The sequence below is a fragment of the Equus quagga genome, chromosome 12, assembly GCF_021613505.1.
Source record: "Equus quagga isolate Etosha38 chromosome 12, UCLA_HA_Equagga_1.0, whole genome shotgun sequence".
In the NCBI taxonomy this organism is placed as follows: domain Eukaryota; kingdom Metazoa; phylum Chordata; class Mammalia; order Perissodactyla; family Equidae; genus Equus; species Equus quagga.
This window is the reverse complement of record NC_060278.1, coordinates 61,811,684-61,830,622: the sequence shown is the minus strand read 5'-3', so window position 1 is coordinate 61,830,622 and position 18,939 is coordinate 61,811,684. Positions and strand designations below refer to the sequence as shown.

Sequence of the window (18,939 nt, the reverse complement as noted above, 5' to 3'; positions counted from 1 at the left end):
GCGGGGCCGAGGAGCCGAGGAGCCGAGCGGACGAGCGGCCTAGCGGGCCGAGGAGCCGAGGAGCCGAGGAGCCGAGGAGCCGAGGAGCCGAGGGGCGGAGGAGCCGAGGAGCCGAGAACCCAGGGATCGAGCCGCTGCAGCCTCCGCGGCGCGAAGCGTCCACCCGAGGCCCCGCCCCTCGCCCGCGCAGGCCCCGGCCCCTCCCCCGGCTGGCTCAGGCCCCGCCCCCGGCCGGCTCAGGCCCCGCCCCCGGCACGTGATGCGGCGGCTCCGGGCCTCCCGACCCCCCACGCTCCAGAGTCGGCCTGCGTCCCGGCCCGGCGTAGCCCCACGCGCTCGGCCCCTCGCGCCGGCTCGCGCGCGTTCACCGCTTCTCCTGCGGTCGCGCCCGTTTCCACGCGGAGCGGCTTGCGATCCAGCCACTCCGCGTGCGCGCTGGCGAGCCGTCTCCCGCCGCAGCAACCCGGCCGTGCGCGCACTTGCTGTCCAGTGGCGCGCTGCCTGCTCTAACACGGGGTTCGAAGGCGGCCCAAGGCCGAAGTTCCCGGCTGGCGCCTCCGTTGAGTCTCCGTCGTCCTGAATCGCCCCTCACCCTGTCCCCCGCGATGACAGTGCGGCGCCCGCCCGGCTTGTGGCGGTGCATCCCAGCGCCTGCTCAACCCTTTCCCGACCGGCAGGCACGGCGGGAAGCGGGAAGAGTTTTTACACGCAGAGATGCAGACGCGCACTCTCCATCTGCGACAAACGCTGTCGCTGAGATCGACGGCACGTACAGCCATTCTTTCTTCTTCTCTCCCCCATTTGGCTTAGTTTCCCTCTATCTTTGGTAGAAGGCAAGAAAATGTGAGTAATTCTGATTTACTTAAGGGGTGAGAAGTGAAGGTAAATTTGTGTTATTTTCTCTGTCTGCCCCTCAGAACGAAATCAAGGTATGTAGTTAAGGAAGTGAAAATTACAAAGCAGTTTTTACAAAAGCAGCCCGGAAAGCTGCAACTTCTCCAGGTGGTTTGGGGGTCCCATCAGAAGGAAATCCCTGAGCACTTCACATCCTTCCGCTAATAAACCGTGAATCATCCTAGAAAAGGCAACTCGGCAGTGCAGAGGGAAGACTTAGGCATGACGACTATTGACAACTTCACCAAGTCTGTCAATATTATGCTAAGAGAACAGCTGAGGCAGTATCTAATATTTTCTCTATCATCATACCATGGACTGCGATACAAAAACTCGGAAGTTGAGTCAGAAAACAACTAAGCCAAATTTATTTCACTCCCCTTTTAAAGGAACTCCTAAAGGGGGGACATCAATCCACCAGGACACAGCCCTCCTGTTCCACAGCATCTCTAGCGCAGGGAGCCAGGGACCTCTTGACTGTAGAGATTCACAAGGTGCTTATCATCCTCAGGTTTTGTTTGTTTTTATCATTTAAATACCCAAATTCTGCTTTTCACTGACACAGGCTCACTTTCTGTGTGAACAGCTTTAGTACCACCCTCAGTGTGGGGTAAGATTGGCTGTCAACAGCAGTATTAAGCAGACGCTTCCTAAAAATATCCTTTAAATAGCAGGGGGTAGGGAGGATGGTAAGGAGAAAACACCACACTAATTTAGCACTTTGGCTCATGCTAATAAGTGCCCCCACAAGATTTTCAAGTTTAAAGAACATCATCTTAATACCCACTTCATGACAATATCTAGCTGATATCTAGCTCACTGGCTAATTTGTGGGGTTGGGGGGCAGACACAAGCAGCAAGGTTATCTCCTTAGCAAAACAAAACAGAACAGCCCACCCATGATTGTCTTCTCAGAGTACACCAGCTACCGCAGTCCTCTGGCCTACAGGACGCCAGCATTTCTGCAGGGACGAGGCCAGGCGCCTGTAGGCACGTAGGATGAGAAGCAGCACAGGACAGAGCAGGGCAAAGCCACCAGCTGCCTACAGTTCAGGAGGCTGGTTTCAACATGGGAGGCATTTTTTTAGCAACCTTTGGCATAAGTGCCTTTCTAACAATTCAGTGAAAATACCACTATTCTGCCTTCAGTAAGTTTCTTGGTTTGTTTTACATTTTACTTAGAAATATAAGTTTCAGGCTGATTAGGGAAAGGTATACCACAGTCAAATTTGAGTCACCTTTTGTACATTCTGCCTACTCCCTTTTGCCACTATCTACCTCAAGAAAAACGAGACTGACCTTTTTAACTCTGGTACAGCAGAAAGACCTCGGCTGGAACCCTGGCTCTGCCATTGACTGGCTGTTATAGCCTTGGGTAAGTCACCAAGCCAGTTCCTCAGCCACAGATGGGAACAGAGTCACCACCTTGCAGGACTGTGAGAATGAGGGATATTATGTAAAGTTCCTAATACAGTACCAAGGACACAAAGTTATTATCCCCATATCAGCTTCATGCAAAAAAATACCTAAAATCCAAAACTGGCAAAAGAATATTTATGCAATAAATATCCAAAAATCATTTTTAAAGAAAGATACACAAGTCAATCTTATAAGATTCTGAAAACCCTTTCACCGCTTTATTTCTGCAGAAGGGTCAAGGGAGAAGAGAAAATATTCACTTGAATTTGAGGGGTAGCTAAACTGGAAGCAACACAGCAACAACTGTAGGCCTCTAAGGTTCCTCTGATCCCGGAGGGATTGCTGAAACTTCCTTGTTTGGAGATTCAAGAGTTTAATTTTTCCCTAGAGCAAGATTATTCATTTTCACTGGGATAAAAGAATAAAGAACAAACTCAATAGCACCAAATGGGGTTTAACGCAGAAAATAAGGCGAGGCTTCTCCTTTCGACTGCAAATTTTCACATTAAAATATGTTTATAAATCATAGTTGTTTTTCCTCTTGATTCACTCCTTCTCCTTCCCCTAACAGGAGCCCCAGGAGCCTGAAGAGCATGTGCATTACTAACCAGACATCCCATCCAGCCACCCCTTCCAAACTGGGATCCGATTCCTAATGGACTGGCCGAGCTCAGGGCCGCCCTCAGGGACGGGAAGCAGTAACTATGCTCTCAGGGAGAACGGATACTGAGGATGCCACCAGTCAAAGAGTCGCACGCTGTGCACGGGGTCCAGGATGACCTGCACACCCTGTTCACTGCGCGGTTTCCGACCATTATGGACAGGAGAATCTTGGAAGACCAGTCTCACTCGATGATGCCGCATGTCCGTACTCACATTGATAGTAAACTGGAAGGAAAAGTAAAGTCAGCACCCAAATTAAACAGCCTTGTTTTCCCACAGCTCACTCTGAAATGAGACAGTCTAGACAAAATTACACTGGCTAGGCCACAAGAGAATCTCTAAATTATAATACCAACACCTTTGCAAAGATGTAAAAAATTAAGTGATTTTTATAAGTTCTTCTTAGCTTCATATATTTATGCTAAAGAAAGCCTCTCAAATGGCTGAATAAATTAGGATACATGCACACAGACTACCATCAAAGCCAATTTTTACAGATTGGATTACAGCTGTAAGAGATAAAGGGATTTTGATGAGATATTGTTGAGCAAGTCAAGCAAGATGCATGAAACACACCTGATCACATTTTTTGTAAAATAAACCACAAAATCTCTAAACATGTTTATGTGTGTGTAGGTCAGCACAGAGTTGTATGAGTATGAAGTACATGGAGTATGTATATAGCTAGGTCATTAACATGGCTTAAGCCAGAGGGAGGGGAGAGGGGCCTACCATGAAAGCAGCATGTGTAACAATATCAATTACACAGAATTACTCAAGAGAGTGGGTGTGTACACGTACAGATTAACAGACACGCTACAGGACAGCTCCCAAAAGGTTAACTGGGGTCACAGGATGGCGGAGGTCTAAGTCACCTTTACTCTCTCAATGTATTGATGTATTAAATTCTTTACATGAAGTACACGTTATTTACTTTACCATTAAAAAAAGAATAAAGCTATTTTCAATGTAGAGAGGGAGACCCCACATATGTCTGAACATAAGCCTAAAATACAGCAAAGATAAATTGTGTCAATTCTCCATTTGCCAATCCAGGCTAAAATTTTTTAAGCCTGGAAAATATGCCAGAGGCATATCCTAATCTAATTCTTAGCTAAGCCTTGAATAGTCAGAGCATCACGCAAAGGACAGAGCTGGTCACCCTAGATTTTAATAATGCATTTATGACACCACATGCACGCCTCAAGGTCCCGACACACAGTCCTCGAGGATAAGCCTCATCATTATCCCTAAGGGGGTGATGTTTCTCAAACATGAATGATCACTATACAGGAGATGCAAAACACTCCCCTTTACCATAGGGAAGGAAACAGAGGTAAAACATTCTCAGACTTAATTAACTTCTCCACAAATCTGTCTGTTCCTAATACACAAGTCTGCTTTCTGACACTATTTTTACTCTTCTTCGAAGATTTCTTCGTCAATGGTTAAAGTTACAAATCTCCTTCAAACCCTAGGGATAGTGAGCCTATGAAAGAGCTGCGCATGGCATCCTGTCCCCACTTACCAGGGTGAATATCATTCCCATGACGATGGGAATAAAGATGAAATTGAGAGTGGTGACCTGCAGCAGGCAGCAGTCCTGGTCCGGGTTAGTGTGAACATCCTCATACTGAATGGGAGGCTGCAACCCTCCCGCACACTTGCTCTTCACTCTAGGGGACTGAAGAGAACTGAGAATTACTTCAATAGCATAGAGGAAATGTTTATGGCTCTAGGATTCCACCAGTGAAAATCATCCTACAGCTCAACCACAGCTAATGAGATCCATTTCTCTATCATCTCCTCTCTTTATACGTGTATCGGTTTTTACACAAATTGAAGAAAACCTGCCCTTTGAAAGGAGGGGAAACATTTGGATGAGCAGTGTGGCAGTGGGTGTATGCTGCATTTAGATGGCATGTCCTGCCACGTGGCAAGAATGGAAACTTACAGCTCTACCAGAGGCTCCCCAATGTTGTCAGACCCCCAAGAACACTTACTACACACAGGGCTGGAAGCAGAAGCGGCCTGGGAACCCAGGCACCATGAAGCAAGAGTCACAAGCCTCAAAACTCGAGGAATCTCGGCATTCTCTCCCCTGCAGTAATTCTGGCCTCAGGTGAGACACTGCTAAAAAGTCCTATGCGGGACTGCTCACCAATGTCTAAAGGATATCACACAAGGCGGACATCTTTCTCTTTTTTTTGAGGAAGATTAGCCCTGAGCTAACATCCGCCACTAATCCTCCCCTTTTTGCTGAGGAAGACTGGCCCTGAGCTAATATCTGTGTCCATCTTCCTCTACATTATGTGTAGGATGCCTGCCACAGCATGGCTTGATAAGCAGTGCGTAGGTCTGCACCCGGGATCCAAAGGGGCAAACCCCAGGCTACCAAAGCGGAACATGCCAACTTAACTGCTATGCCACCAGGCTGGCCCCAGGGGACATCTTATTAAAAGCAAATTATCAAAGCCAAAATTCTTTCCTAGAACAATGTTTTTGAAAAAAATCAACAGAAAATATGATTTGCTTTAATTACAAACGTCTCTGTAACTTACCTGCCATCAAGTGAGGGATGACTATTTGTATTTGTGATCTGTCTCCTCAGTAGGATACTACGTAGGGAGACAGATGGGAGAAATGAGGCTGCTGAGGACAAGAAGTAAAGAGAAGTCAAAGAGGCCCTCTCTGTGGCCCAGATCTCAGGTGCAGCCCCAGCAACAGGCAGAGACGGAGGAGGAACAGTATCTGCTCTTCTCAGAACAGCCTTTGGCAGTCCTCCTCAGGGCTTCCCAAAATCAACCCAGACGTGAAACCACATAAATTACTGTTGTTTACAAATACATTTGCTTTGAACAACAAAAATATTTTTAGGGGCCGGCCCGTGGTGTAGTGGTTAAGTTCACATGCTCCGCTTCGGTGCCCCAGGTTCACAGGTTTGGATCCCAGGTGCAGACCTACGCCACTCATCAGCCATGCTGTGGTGGCAACCCACATACAAAATAGAGGAAGACTGGCACAGATGTTAGCTCAGGGCCAATCTTCCTCAGCAACAAAAACACACACACACAAAAATTTAGGCAAATAACCTCAGTACTTTATAACAAGTTTCCCCATTTTTTTTCACTTTTAAAAAGTCTTCAAATACACAGAAAAGTTAAGAAAATAGTGCAATAAGCTCCTGTGTACCCTCTCCCACTGGGTATTCTGCCATGTTTGCCCCCCCACCTCTCATTTTATATATACACACAGGCATAAATCACGCACATTTCAGGGGATACAAAGCCATTTAAAAGTAACACTGACACTCCACCCTTACTCAGCATGAATAGACACTGACGTATAACCACATCATTATCACACCTAAGAAAATTAACAATTTCATATCATCTAATATCCACAGCATATTCAAATCTGTTTCAAAAATGTCTTTTATAGCTCTCTGTTCCCCAATCCAGGATCCACTCAATGTTTAGTCTTTGCATTAAGCTCATATATCTTTGTGTCCCTTTCATACAGAATAGTTCCTTCTTCCTTTTCTTTTCATGACATTATAAGTTTTGATTTTAATACGGCAATTTTATGCCTAGTGAAATTTATTAGAACAAGATATTACCTGAAAAGCAAAGAGAAGATACGATTGCATACCTGTTTTTTGAACTTGAAGTTGAACTCCCACATTGGTTCCTGTCTGTTCCCAACAATCTTTCTGCACCAGAAAAGTAAGCACTGTAAGAAGATGAAAATAAACAAAAAATAAATAAATAAAAGACAGAAAAGAAAAAAATCAAAATAAGAAAACAGAAAGTAATAAGCAAAAACCTTTGTTTGATAGCTCTAAAGCCAGCCACAGCCCATGCTGAGATTTTACTTTGGCACAGATGGAGACCCCCCAATTTGACACTGGTGCAACAGGAAAAGAGACAATCCCAGGGCTATTCAGTAAAGACAAGAGGGACCAATATAAGCCCACCTCAGAGGCTACTGAGGTCAATCCCTACTGTTCTCATCTGTAAAGACAGAAGCATGGTCTCTAGAGACTGGGGCATGCTCTGATTCAGCAGGCCACTCCTCTATATTAAAGCATAAAGGCAGCCAGTAGCCACCAGGCAAGATGATGACAAAGCCATAAAGCAGGCAGAGATGGCCAGCCCTGTAACAGGGGCACGCCACTCAGGACCTTCTGGGAGCAGACAGCAGTGTGGAAACTACGGAGCTGGGCTGAATTCAGTCTAAGTAAGCCCCTCAGTGAAAGTCAAGCTACAGCTAGGGTTAAGCACAAGAAGTAAGTACCTCCCAGGGGATAAGGGGTGGGTCGTCCGCCGTGCCAGCTGTCCTGCCCTTCAGACATGCCCTGTACGTCCTGCTGTTCCATCAAAAATAATGGGCTTGGCTTTAAGGGGCAAACACTTCTGCTGCCATCACAACGGCTCCAGTGTCCCACACAAGCTATGCTACTGAAAAGAGAGAGAGGGAGAATCACATACGAAAAGCTGGAGTCCAGGAACTGGGACAACTTCCTTAGGCATGCTGGCAACTCCCTGAATGCCATGCGACTGTGGTTATCAAGTGGCAAGGCCATGCGTGGACACCTGCACTGCAGGTCCCACCTCCTCTTCAGAAGCTCTCCAACAACAAGGCACAAAAGCAGCAGCCAGGTGGCCTGGGCTTACTATCCGGATTAACGCATTACTTATCATGCCACCTTGGCTTTTTATAGTCCACTTTCAAAAAATTAATATACAGTGATAAGAACATGAACACATGGTGTTTTAGAACTAGGCAGTAGCTCTTGCATTGTGCACTGGAGCCGCTAGGATGTGTCAAGCTGGAGGAGTTTGCCCAATGCTGCTCTGCTCCCAGCAACTGATTCACAGCTGGCATGGTCAGCTTTGGGATGATTCCCATCTCACCAGAGTGCGTCTGACACTATCGAATGTTTCTGGGGGAGGGAAACTGTACATGTGAGATGACACTGTCCACTCACGTTACAAGCAGAAGTAGCTGCTGGGCGGGATTCCCCTCACCTAGCATCCTACTCCTACCCTATATCCATTTTAAAAAGAGCTCAGCCAGTGGCCCTGACCACCTGTTTGCAACCCTGGGAGAAACCTTGCTGATCTTGGAATCAACAGTACCGTTTTAATCACTATGTATCACATTAGAGCTAAACTAGGAGAGAAGAATCATTGCCTAACATCCGAAGCATAAAAACAAAATACGTGAGAATAGGAAGTACTACAGAACACCAGATTCTGGGTAGGAAAAGAGTAATAACAATTACCCACAAACTCAAAAGATACGAAATTTAGACAATGGTATTACTTGAATGAGGAAAAAGCTGAGACATGAACTTGCCTAAATAACACTATCTGCTGTGCCAGTCCAGCTTGGCAAAGGTGCACTCACTGGGCACTTCATTGCAGAGGAGAAAGGAGAAAATGGACCGAAGGCTAACAGACCTACTGAAAGATCAGAAGAATGCCAGAAACCTGAACACAATGTATGAATATAAACTACTGGGGAAACCTCGAGATACAAGAACCAGCCTAGAACACAAGAAAACTTTTAGAGCACTAAAGTCTATGCGTGGGAGTACCTTACAGTCTCTGAAATGGCCCACCCCAGAGCCTGGCAACAGTGGGCACTTAGCAAATGCTAACGGAATCAAGTCTACACCAGAATCCTTTAAGGAGGTCAGTAAGAAAGAGGAATCCCAGATGTCAAGGTCATGTTAGAAAGAGAAAATCAGTAAGCTGTTCATGTTGTATCTTTGTATCACGATTTAAAGCACCTTTTAAGAATTACAGTTTACATCTACCATTTGAGTTGTGTTCTTCTTTGCCCAAACCATCAAAGCCATGTAAAGTGGTTCAATGTACAGTGCATGAAAATAAATTAAAATGAAGAGAATAAGGAATATGCTACAAGCACAAGAAAGCTTTAAGGTAAGATGACATAAGTCAGACCAGCACAGCAGGAATGTCTTGGAGAAGTGAAAACCTTGAGCCCTGAAAGTTTACATTAGCACCTAGCAGCGTGGTACCTATGGCCAGAGCCCTTCCCATCAAGGAAGCCAAGACAAGCCACGATAACAGGCCCACCCTACAACAGCCCATTTGTTAAACCCCAGCACTAATTCTCACTTACTTTGGAATTCTTTAATGTGCTGGGCGTGCTTTCTGGAATGGCTGGATTCTTGGAGATTCGAGCAGCAAATGGCTCATACATATGGTACAGAGATCGGATCACACATGCCCGGAGACAGCGCAGCTTCTCCATGGACTCTGGTCGCAGGCGCAAAGGCAGAGAGGCATCCAGCGTGTAGTGCCTGAAACACGACACATTACTCCTACCAACATGTGACCTGTCTCTCCTGCTCCCGGTGAGCCTCCTAGGACTCCTGGTCTCTGCAGGACTGTACTGCACCATTCCGCTGGCCAGCTTATCCCCAGCACGCGCTCTCTCATTTTCTCTCTCTCTCACACAGACACAGACATCACCATCTCCTTCACTCCTCAGAATTCACAGATACCTTGTAATCCTGCACTTCTCCATTCACTTTAAAATTTTAAATCCTCACTATTTCACCCTAAAAGAAGGGCAAGTCTATGACTTCACACCAGTAAAAGAGACTTCAGTTGCTCAAAAAGAACCTGTACTATGGAAAGGCTGCCAGGTTCTCCTGTCACACGTCTCAGCAAGCTCTCTACTCCCTGCTACCTCAACACTCCTTCCCACCACATCCTCACTGACAGCTTACAATCTTCCCTCTAACTGCCCTAACATTCACTCTCTCCTCACCACTACCACTGCACGTAGGGCCGCAAAGTACAAGAACTACATGACACTTCAAGATGACTAGCAAACTTAAGAACCTAATCCAGCTGGAAAGTTAAGTAGATAGACACCTGTAACTTATGAATATTCTAGCTCAGATAAACCTGTGAAGAAAAGTCAAGGACAGTTCTCTTTGAGGCCTGAAGCAAGACTTTTTTCTGAAATGCGATACTGGATGGAGGAGGGGAGGGGGCAAGCACAGGGAAGACAATCACCTGGATGAATTAATAATATCAATTTTAAATTAGAGAGGAGCTCAAGGAGTCCAAGGCTAGGCTCACGCCCAGGCCGGGAGCAGAGAAAGTGAAAAGAGGTGCCTATCAGGTAGCAGCTCCGAATCACAAGCAGAAATGAACTCAGCCACACACACAACAAAGTGAGCCCTCGGTGTCGCACCTTCGGTACAACCTGGTCCAAAAGGCAGCAGTACAAGTCACAGTCCAGGCGTTCTTACAAATCAGGGAAAAATTCACAATGTCCTCAGGACGGATATAGGCGGCCAGCAAGAGCCAAATATCCATGGGATATTCTTCTCCTCCAGCCCCATCCAGGTCTTCTGAAACAGAAAAAAGAGTATCACCTTTGACCTTCCATCATACACGTATCTAAAGATTCCCAACCATTCAATTCTCCCAGGGCTTGCACAGTTAAGAGAAAGGTTTTAAACGGGTCGAAGGAAGCCTCTCAAACTCATCGTTTCCTGCTTATTCAAGCTGCTGGAAACCTTGGCTTCCTGCTGCCCAGGTGAACAAGTCTTGTTCTTAAGGCCTTTATTGAATAACTATTTACATACTATTTTGAAGTTTTCAAAGTACCTTTGCCTATATTATGCCATTCACCCTAATAATTCTTCAACAGAAATAAGGAACTATTATGGTGCCCTCTTTACTAACCAAAAAACAGAGCCTTGCCTCCTACTCAAGGCATACAGAACTAGGTCCTCTGACTCCAAACTCCAGCTCTGCCCCTGACTCCCCACAGTCCCATCCACCAAACAGCTTCTTCAGTTCAGTCGTTAAAAAACCTGATTTTAAGATGGAATGAGGAAACCTCAGAGTGCAAACTAAATAAAAAACCAGGGGATGTTACAGTGTGTGTTTTTTTTGCTGGGAAAGATTCGCCCTGAGTTAACATGTGTTGCCAATCTTCCTTTCTTTTTTTTCCCATCCCCAAAGCCCCAGTACACGATTGAATAGTTGTAAGTCCTTCTAGTTCTTCTCCGTGAGCCACTGCCACAGCATGGCTACTGACAGACAAGTGGTGTGGTTCCACGCCCGGGAACCACACCCAGGCCGCTGAAGCAGAGCACACTGAACTTTAACCACTAGGCCCTCAGGTTTGGCTCATTACAGTGTTTTCATGATGCAGTAACTGTCTGTAGACATGTTTCCTTTCTGCTAGTTTCTCCAGGTTTCCTTTCCAGTTTGACCTATGACCCTGGCCACAGGTATTCAGTATTCAAAGATACCCTGTGATAATGTAGACCCACCTCCTCCTCCTTCAGATCCCATAGTGTTAATTGTCTCCACCCTGAGGCCCACTACACATCTCAGGTTCAAGTAAAAACTCTCACTCCATAAAGACACCTGAATCTGGGCTAACGCTAGCCCTAACCTTTAATTCAGACCTAATCACAGAACTACCCTAAAACCAGTTACCTTTTTTCTCTTTCCTGGGCAAAAAGGCCCTACACCACCTCCCCAAAGGTACCTCTGCTCTTCTAGCTAACTGCTTCCTGCAGCTCTATGACTCAATCAGATTCTTGCATTAGGTTCTTCATAACAGAGACAAGAGCCTCTGAAACATCATCCTCCTGGTTCCTATCCTTTCTTGGCATCTCCAGTAACCAACCAAGGTTCAGTCTACCAGGTCTGGGCCCCACTGTCTCCCACATTAAATCTCTCCCTGAAAGCAAAGGCAAATGACCATCAGTTTTCCTCCACTGTGAACCATAGGGACTTTTACAAAGCAGAATGCTACTAAAAATTTTCTGTCTTGGGGCTGGCCCCATGGCTGAGTGGTTAGGTTCGCGCGCTCCGCTGCAGGAGGCCCAGTGTTTCATTGGTTCACATCCTGGGCGCGGACATGGCACTGCTCATCAAAGCCACGCTGAGGCAGCGTCCCACATGCCATACTAGAAGGACCCACAGCAAGGAATATACAACTATGTACTGGGGGGCTTTGGGGAGAAAAAGGAAAAAAAGAAAATCTTTAAAAAAAAAAATTTTCTGTCTTTAGAGACAAAAATTACTCAGTACTGAAGAACTGTCAGTGTTTTATACATAATTATTAAATTTCTAGGGGCCGGCCCAGCGGTGGAGCGGTTAAGGGTGCACGTTCTGCTTCGGCAGCCCGGGGTTTGCTGGTTCAGATCCCAGGTGGGGACATGGCACCACTTGGCAAGCCATGCTGTGGTAGGCATCCCATGTATAACGTAGAGGAAGATGGGCACAGTTGTTAGCTCAGGGCCAATCTTCCTCACAAAAAGAAGAAGACTGGCAGTGGATGTTAGCTCAGGACTAATCTTCCTCAAAAAAAAAAAAAACAATAAATAAATTAGAAAAAAAAGAAATTTCTAAACGTAGGAAATGGAACGTAATGGAAATCTTCATGGAAATAAGCCATGATTGACATAAAGAATTTTGATAGGCATAGGTTAAGAGGAAAAATATTCCAAGCAAAATAAACAGCTAACATGAAGCCTACACACTTAGAAAAACAAGACACATGTGAGGGCAACAAAGAGACAAGTCTAACAAGAATTGATATTAAAAATTACTACTAACTTTTTTAGACTTGCTAATGGTTTCTTTTTTAAGAGTATTTATCTTTTGGAGACAACTATCCAAATATTTACAGATAATAACAGGATATCTGTAAATTGTTTCAAAATAACCGTGTGTGTGTGTGTACATGCACGCACGCGCACATATGTCTTGGGGTGGGGAAGAGGTGGCTATAACTAACAAGACAGGAAATAAGTGCTGGAGAGGATACAGAGAAAAGGGAACTCTCACACATTGCTGGTGGGAGTGCAAACTGGGCCAGGAGTGGTTGAAACAAAAATGGCCATGAGTTGATCATTGTCGAAGCTGCATAATAGCTACACAGGATTCATTATACTATTCTCTCATCTTTTGTGTATGTTTCATTAAAAAGAAGCTAAAGGAAAGAAGAGGCAAAAGACAAGACTAGTTTGACTAGAATAAAGAATCCAACGAGGGTAAAGTGGAACAAGGAAGTAAAAGATGAATTATAGTTAAGAGTGTAAAAGCCACAAATCATCTATCTAATAAGAGAGTGGTATCCTGAATATACAAAGAACTCTTACAACTCAGTAAGAAAAAGATACTTCAATTTATGGGCAAAAGATTTGAATAGACATTTCTCCAAAGAAGATATACAAATGGTCAAACAAGCACATGAAAAGATGCTCAACATCATTAGCTATCAGAGAAATGCAAATCAAAACCATGAGCTACGACTTCACATCCACTAGGATGGCTATAATTTAAAAAGTCAGACAATAACAAGTGTTGGCCAGGATATGGAAAAACCAGAACTCTCATATATTGCTGGTGGGAATAAAAATGGAAACTTGAGGGAAGATGGAACGCTTCCTAACACATTCTACAAGGCCAGTATCACTCTGATACCAAAGCCTGACAAGGACAACACAAAAAAGGAAAACTACATGCCAATATCGCTGACAAACATAGATGCAAAAATCCTCAACAAAATATTGGCAACCCAAATACAGCAATACATCAAAAGGATCATACATCATGATTTATACCAGGGACACAGGGATGGTTCAACATCCGCAAATCAATCAACATGATACACCACATTAACAAAATGAGGAATAAAAACCACATGATCATCTCAATAGACACAGAGAAAGCATTTAACAAGATCTAACAGCCATTTATGATAAAAATTCTTAACAAAATGTGGATAGAAGGAAATTACCTCAACATAATAAAGGCCATATATGACAAACCCACAGCCAACATCATACTCAATGGGGAAAAACTGAACGCCATCCCTCTGAGAACAGGAACAAGACAAGGATGCCTACTATCACCACTCTTACTCAACACAGTACTGGAGGTTTTGGCCAAAGCAGTTAGGCGAGAGAAAGGAATAAAAGGAATCCAAACAGGGAGTGAAGAAGTGAAACTCTCGCTGTTTGCAGATGACATGATCTTATACATAGAAAACCCTAAAGAATCCATGGGAAAACTATTAGAAATAATCAACAACTACAGTATTAGAAATAATCAACAACTACAGTAAAGTTGCAGGGTACAAAATCAACTTACAAAAATCAGTTGCATTTGTATACTCTAATAATGAACTTACAGAAAGAAAACTCAAGAATACAATTCCATTTACAATCGCAACAAAAAGAATAAAATATCTAGGAATAAATTTAACCAAGGAAGTGAAGGACTTATACAATGAAAACTCTAAGGCGTTTGATAGAAATAGTTAATGACATAAAGAGATGGAAGGAGATCCCATGCACATGGATTGGAAGGATAAAAATAGTTAAAATGTCCATACTACCCAAAGCAGTCTACAGATTGAATGCAATCCCAATCAGAATCCCAATGACACTCTTTACAGAGATAGAACAAAGAATGCTAACATTCATATGGGGCAACCAAAGACCCCGAACTGCTAGAGCAATCCTGAGAAAAAAGAACGCTGGAGGCATCACAATCCCTGACCTCAAAATGTACTACAAAGCCATAGGATCAAAACGGCATGGTACTGGCACAAAAACAGGCACACAGGTCAATGGAACAGGACTGAAAGCCCAGAAATAAAACTGCACATCTACGGACAGCCAATCTTCGACAAAGATGCCAAGAACATACAATGGAGAAAAGACAGTCTCTTCAATAAACGGTGTTGGGAAAACTGGACAACCACTTGCAAAAGAATGAAAGTAGACCATTATCTCACGCCATACAGAAAAATAAACTCAAAATGGATCAAAGACTTGAAGTCCTGAAATCATAAAACTTCTGTAAGAAAATATAGGTAGTACACTCTTTGACATCCAACTTGAAAGGATCTTTTCAAATACCATGTCTTCTCAGAGAAGGGAAACAAAAGAAAAAATAAAGTGGGACTTCATGAGACTAAAGAGCTTCTGCAAGGCAAAAGAAACTAGGATCAAAACAAAAAGACAGCCCACCAACTGGGAGAAAATATTTGCAAATCATATATCTGACAAGGGGTTAATCTCCAAAATATATAAGGAACTCAAACAACTGAACAACAAAAAAACAAACACTTGGATCAAAAAATGGGCAGAGGACATGAATACACATTTTTCCAAAGAAGATACACAGATGGCCAATAAACACATGAAAAGATGTTCAACATCACTAATCACTAGGAAAATGCAAATCAAAACTACACTAAGATACCACCTACACCTCTTAAAATGGCTATAATCCAAAGACTAAAAATAACAAATGTTACAGAGAGTGTGGAGAAAAGGGAACGCTCATACACTGCTGGAGGGAATGTAAACTGGTGCAGCCACCATGGAAAACAGTATGGAGATTACTCAAAAAACTAAAAATAGAACTACCCTATGACCCAGCTATCCCACTACTGGGTATCTATCCAAACAACTTGAAATCAACAATCCAAAGTGACCTATGTACCCCTATGTTCACTGCAGCACTATTCACAGTAGCCAAGACTTGGAAGCAACCCAAGTGCCCATCAACTGATGATTGGATAAAGATGTGGTACATACATACAATTACAATGGAATACTACTCAGCCATAAAAAAAGACAAAAATCATCCCATTTGCAACAACATGGATGGACCTGGAGAGTATTATGTTAAGTGAAATAAGCCAGACTGAGAAAGACAAACACCATATGACTTCACTCATACGGGGAATATAAACAAACACATATACAAAGAGAACAGTTCCTCACACGTTCAGAAATACAGAAATGCAAATGCCTTCTGTTTACAGGGGAAGGCAGGGTGGGGGTGGGTACAGGGGTGAAGGGGAGCACTTATAAGGGGAGAGAAAAGAAATAATGTACAAGTGAAACTTCACAATGATGTAAACTATTATAAATTCAATTAAAAAAAAAAGCTTTCACTATAGCTGGGACAGTTTATCTGTAACATCCATTCAATAAGGGTACACAGTATGGACAAACTCCTGCTTGTAGGAAAAAAATGGAAACTTGAGAAAACAGTTTGGCAACTCCTCAAAAGTTAAACATAAAGTTACCAGTGATCCAGCAATTTCACTCCACCCAAAAGAAAATGAAAATATGTCTACACAAAAACTTGTCCTTGAGTGTTCATAGCAGCATTATTCAGAATAGCCCAATAAAAAGGAATGAAGTATGATACATATGCTACAATACGAACTTTGAAACATTACGCTAAGTGAAACAAGCTAGACACAAAAGACCACATATGATATGATTCCATTTATATGACATGTCCAGAACAGACAAATCTATAGACAAAAAGTAAATTACTAGTTGCATGAGGGGAGCAGACAGGGGAAGGTTGGGAGGGAATGAGGAATGATGCTAATAGGTTTGGGGTCACAGAAAAATTCTAAACTTAGATCATGTTGATGGCTGCACAACTCTGTGAAAGGATTAAAACCAGTGAATCATACACGTCAAAGGAATGAATTTTATCTCAAAGATGTTTAAAAAATCTGTAGGCTGTTCTGTGGAATGTGTCCAAAAACAAACAAAAAACACAAAATAAATGTCTAATAGAATGGTGATCATGAGTAGGGACTTCAAGCAAGAAATTAAGGAACAAAGAAGTACGAGGAATGTCAATATTAATTTTGGGGTTCTGGAAAAGAGTAGTACCACTGACAATAATTCCAGTAATTGCAAAGCAACGTCAGTTCATTAACTTATTGATTATTTCAACATATTTTAACAAATACAAATATCTGTTCTGATTCTCAAATAGAAGTAAAAGTTCTGGTAGATCTGAGACCCAAAATATACATATTATTTATTACATTAGCATTAGCTTCCCCCTTACTCTAGCTGATCATCAGAACCACGCTAGCTTTCAAAATAACTATTCTGGGATAGTTAGACAGCTGGAGTCTGATTCCTTAAGTTTGGAACAAACCACTGAATGATGGTATGGCACATGACATACTGTTATTTATTTTTCTTTGTTTCCTTTGTGTAAGTTTTATCACTACTAAGATAAAGTATCACATACTTTTCTACTTCCCAAAGTACTTATTAGACATAAAGCAGACGTTAATAACTGCAGAGCACTTAAAAACCCATAATAATACACAACTTTAGCTGACATTAAACTGGTAATATACAATCCACATATTTGGGAAAACCTTTTTCGTCATGTCTCTGCTTCTTCATACGTTCAGAAATGCAGAAATGCAAATGCCTTCTGTTTACATGTTGCCACTTGGGTTCTTACCTGATACTGACATCTTCCCTGATAATCAATGAGTGGCTGTTACAGTTGAGTTCACAGCTCCAGGAATCTGACTCTTCCCAATCTCCTTTCCTCTCACACGTAGACAAAAGTAGAAAGCCCTGCTATATTGGAGCCTGTCTCACTACTGTGACCCAAACTCTGATTCTCCACTGGTATCATCTCTCACGCTACTGAGAAAGTGACAGCTTCCAGTTATCACCACAGGCAAGCTTAACAAGCCAAGCGAGCAAGCCCGGTACCTTTGTGCCTCTTGCTTTTCTTTTTTCTGGAGGCAGTTCTCTCATGGATGCTCTCCTCCTGGGCATCCATCTCATCACTGCTGTCCATGATGTCACAAGGCTCACCAGCCCCAGAAAGAGCTTCCACTGCAGGAACCTGGGAGGCTTCCAAGCCACAAAGAGATTTTACTAGAAGAAAATAAGGGGAGAATGAGATGGCAGAGTCCTACCCAGAAATATGAGTGGCTTAGGCAGATATCAGCATCCATGAGGGAAAGGGGGAAAAAAGCAAAAGCAGTGTGAGAATCAAGTGAAGAAAGCTGAGAATCTAAAGAGAAAAATATCATAGCATTTTAAATTCCAAAAATCAGAAAACAATGGGCAACGTGACTCCAAATTTGCAGAAACTAACTCTTTAACAGTGCCAACTCCAGGCCGGAAGCAAAAGGGAGTGCATTATTCTTCCACTATAAACCCTGCAGGATAAAAACAAATGCTGAATGCTACCCTCATTTGCATAAATTCTGAGGAGCAATGTCTGAGAGGAACTGAATCCAATTTAACCCTGTTCCTGGGCTGGAGACAGCAGGGTCCTAAAAACACAGGTATCAGGGACCCGTGAGTAAAAAGCTTGCTAGTAAGAGACTGGGGGGGGGGGAAGAATACTTCAAGGTTACTATGCAAAGAAGCAAACTGCAGAATAAGTGGAGGAGAACGTGTAAATTACAGAAAAAGACTAACAACTAAGAAGAAAGCAGTGGAAACTATGGGAGAGTATGCGGACGTTTATCGATGCAAGGACAGAAAGCGTTACAGCTACTGCTCTTGGCTAGTGTTCCCCCCTACACCGTGTGAGCACCCATCGAGGAGAGCAGCACGTTCACGGGGAGATGCCCGAAGGGTGCAAGAACAGGGAGCGAAGCGGAAAACGAAGACGGACGTCTGTCCTCACGGCCTGAAGCCGAGACCCTGGTCGGAAGCCTACCTTCCTGCTGGACAGCGTTGGCCACGGCTTTCTTGACCCGTCCGGACCTCACAACGGCGGGATCCGAGTTGGCGTAGTCGGCCACGGTAACTGCAACACAGCACCAGGCTCGCGGGAGGAGGCCTCTCCCCGGGTCCCTCGCTGCCCCGCGCCCCGCAGGCCCAGCCCCCCGCAGTCCCACCGCCCAATGCCCCGCAGGTTCGGCCTCCGCCGCCCCGCGCCCCGAGCCCCGCAGTCCCAGTCCTCCGCCACCCGGCGCCCCGCCGCCCCACAGGCCCGGGCCCCTACCACCCAGCGCCCCACAGGGCACCCCGCCGCCCTGCATCCCGCAGGCCCGGCCCCTGCCGCCCCGCAGGCCCACACCCCGCCGCCCAGCATCCCGCAGGCCAGCGCCGTCCCGTGCGCCCGCACCCCGCCG

The 18,939-nt window shown here is 44.3% G+C and overlaps 1 protein-coding gene across 2 annotated transcripts in view; it reads right to left on the bottom strand.

Annotated features, from left to right (window-relative positions):
• Positions 1–2,434: 2,434 nt before the first annotated feature.
• Positions 2,435–18,939, bottom strand: part of TMEM183A (transmembrane protein 183A) — a 17,255-nt gene continuing 750 nt past the window's right edge. The window contains exons 2-8 of one of the 2 annotated variants that reach the window (XM_046679927.1): positions 18,522–18,611; positions 17,558–17,725; positions 10,216–10,372; positions 9,130–9,310; positions 6,628–6,708; positions 4,505–4,660; positions 2,435–3,201 (exon numbers count right to left, since the gene is read on the bottom strand). In XM_046679927.1, coding sequence (XP_046535883.1) covers positions 3,016–3,201; positions 4,505–4,660; positions 6,628–6,708; positions 9,130–9,310; positions 10,216–10,372; positions 17,558–17,725; positions 18,522–18,611 — 1,019 coding nt within the window. In that variant the 3' untranslated portion in view covers positions 2,435–3,015. Of the gene's footprint in view, positions 3,202–4,504; positions 4,661–6,627; positions 6,709–9,129; positions 9,311–10,215; positions 10,376–17,557; positions 17,726–18,521; positions 18,612–18,939 lie in introns of both variants that reach the window. The other variant, XM_046679926.1, reaches the window with a different exon arrangement.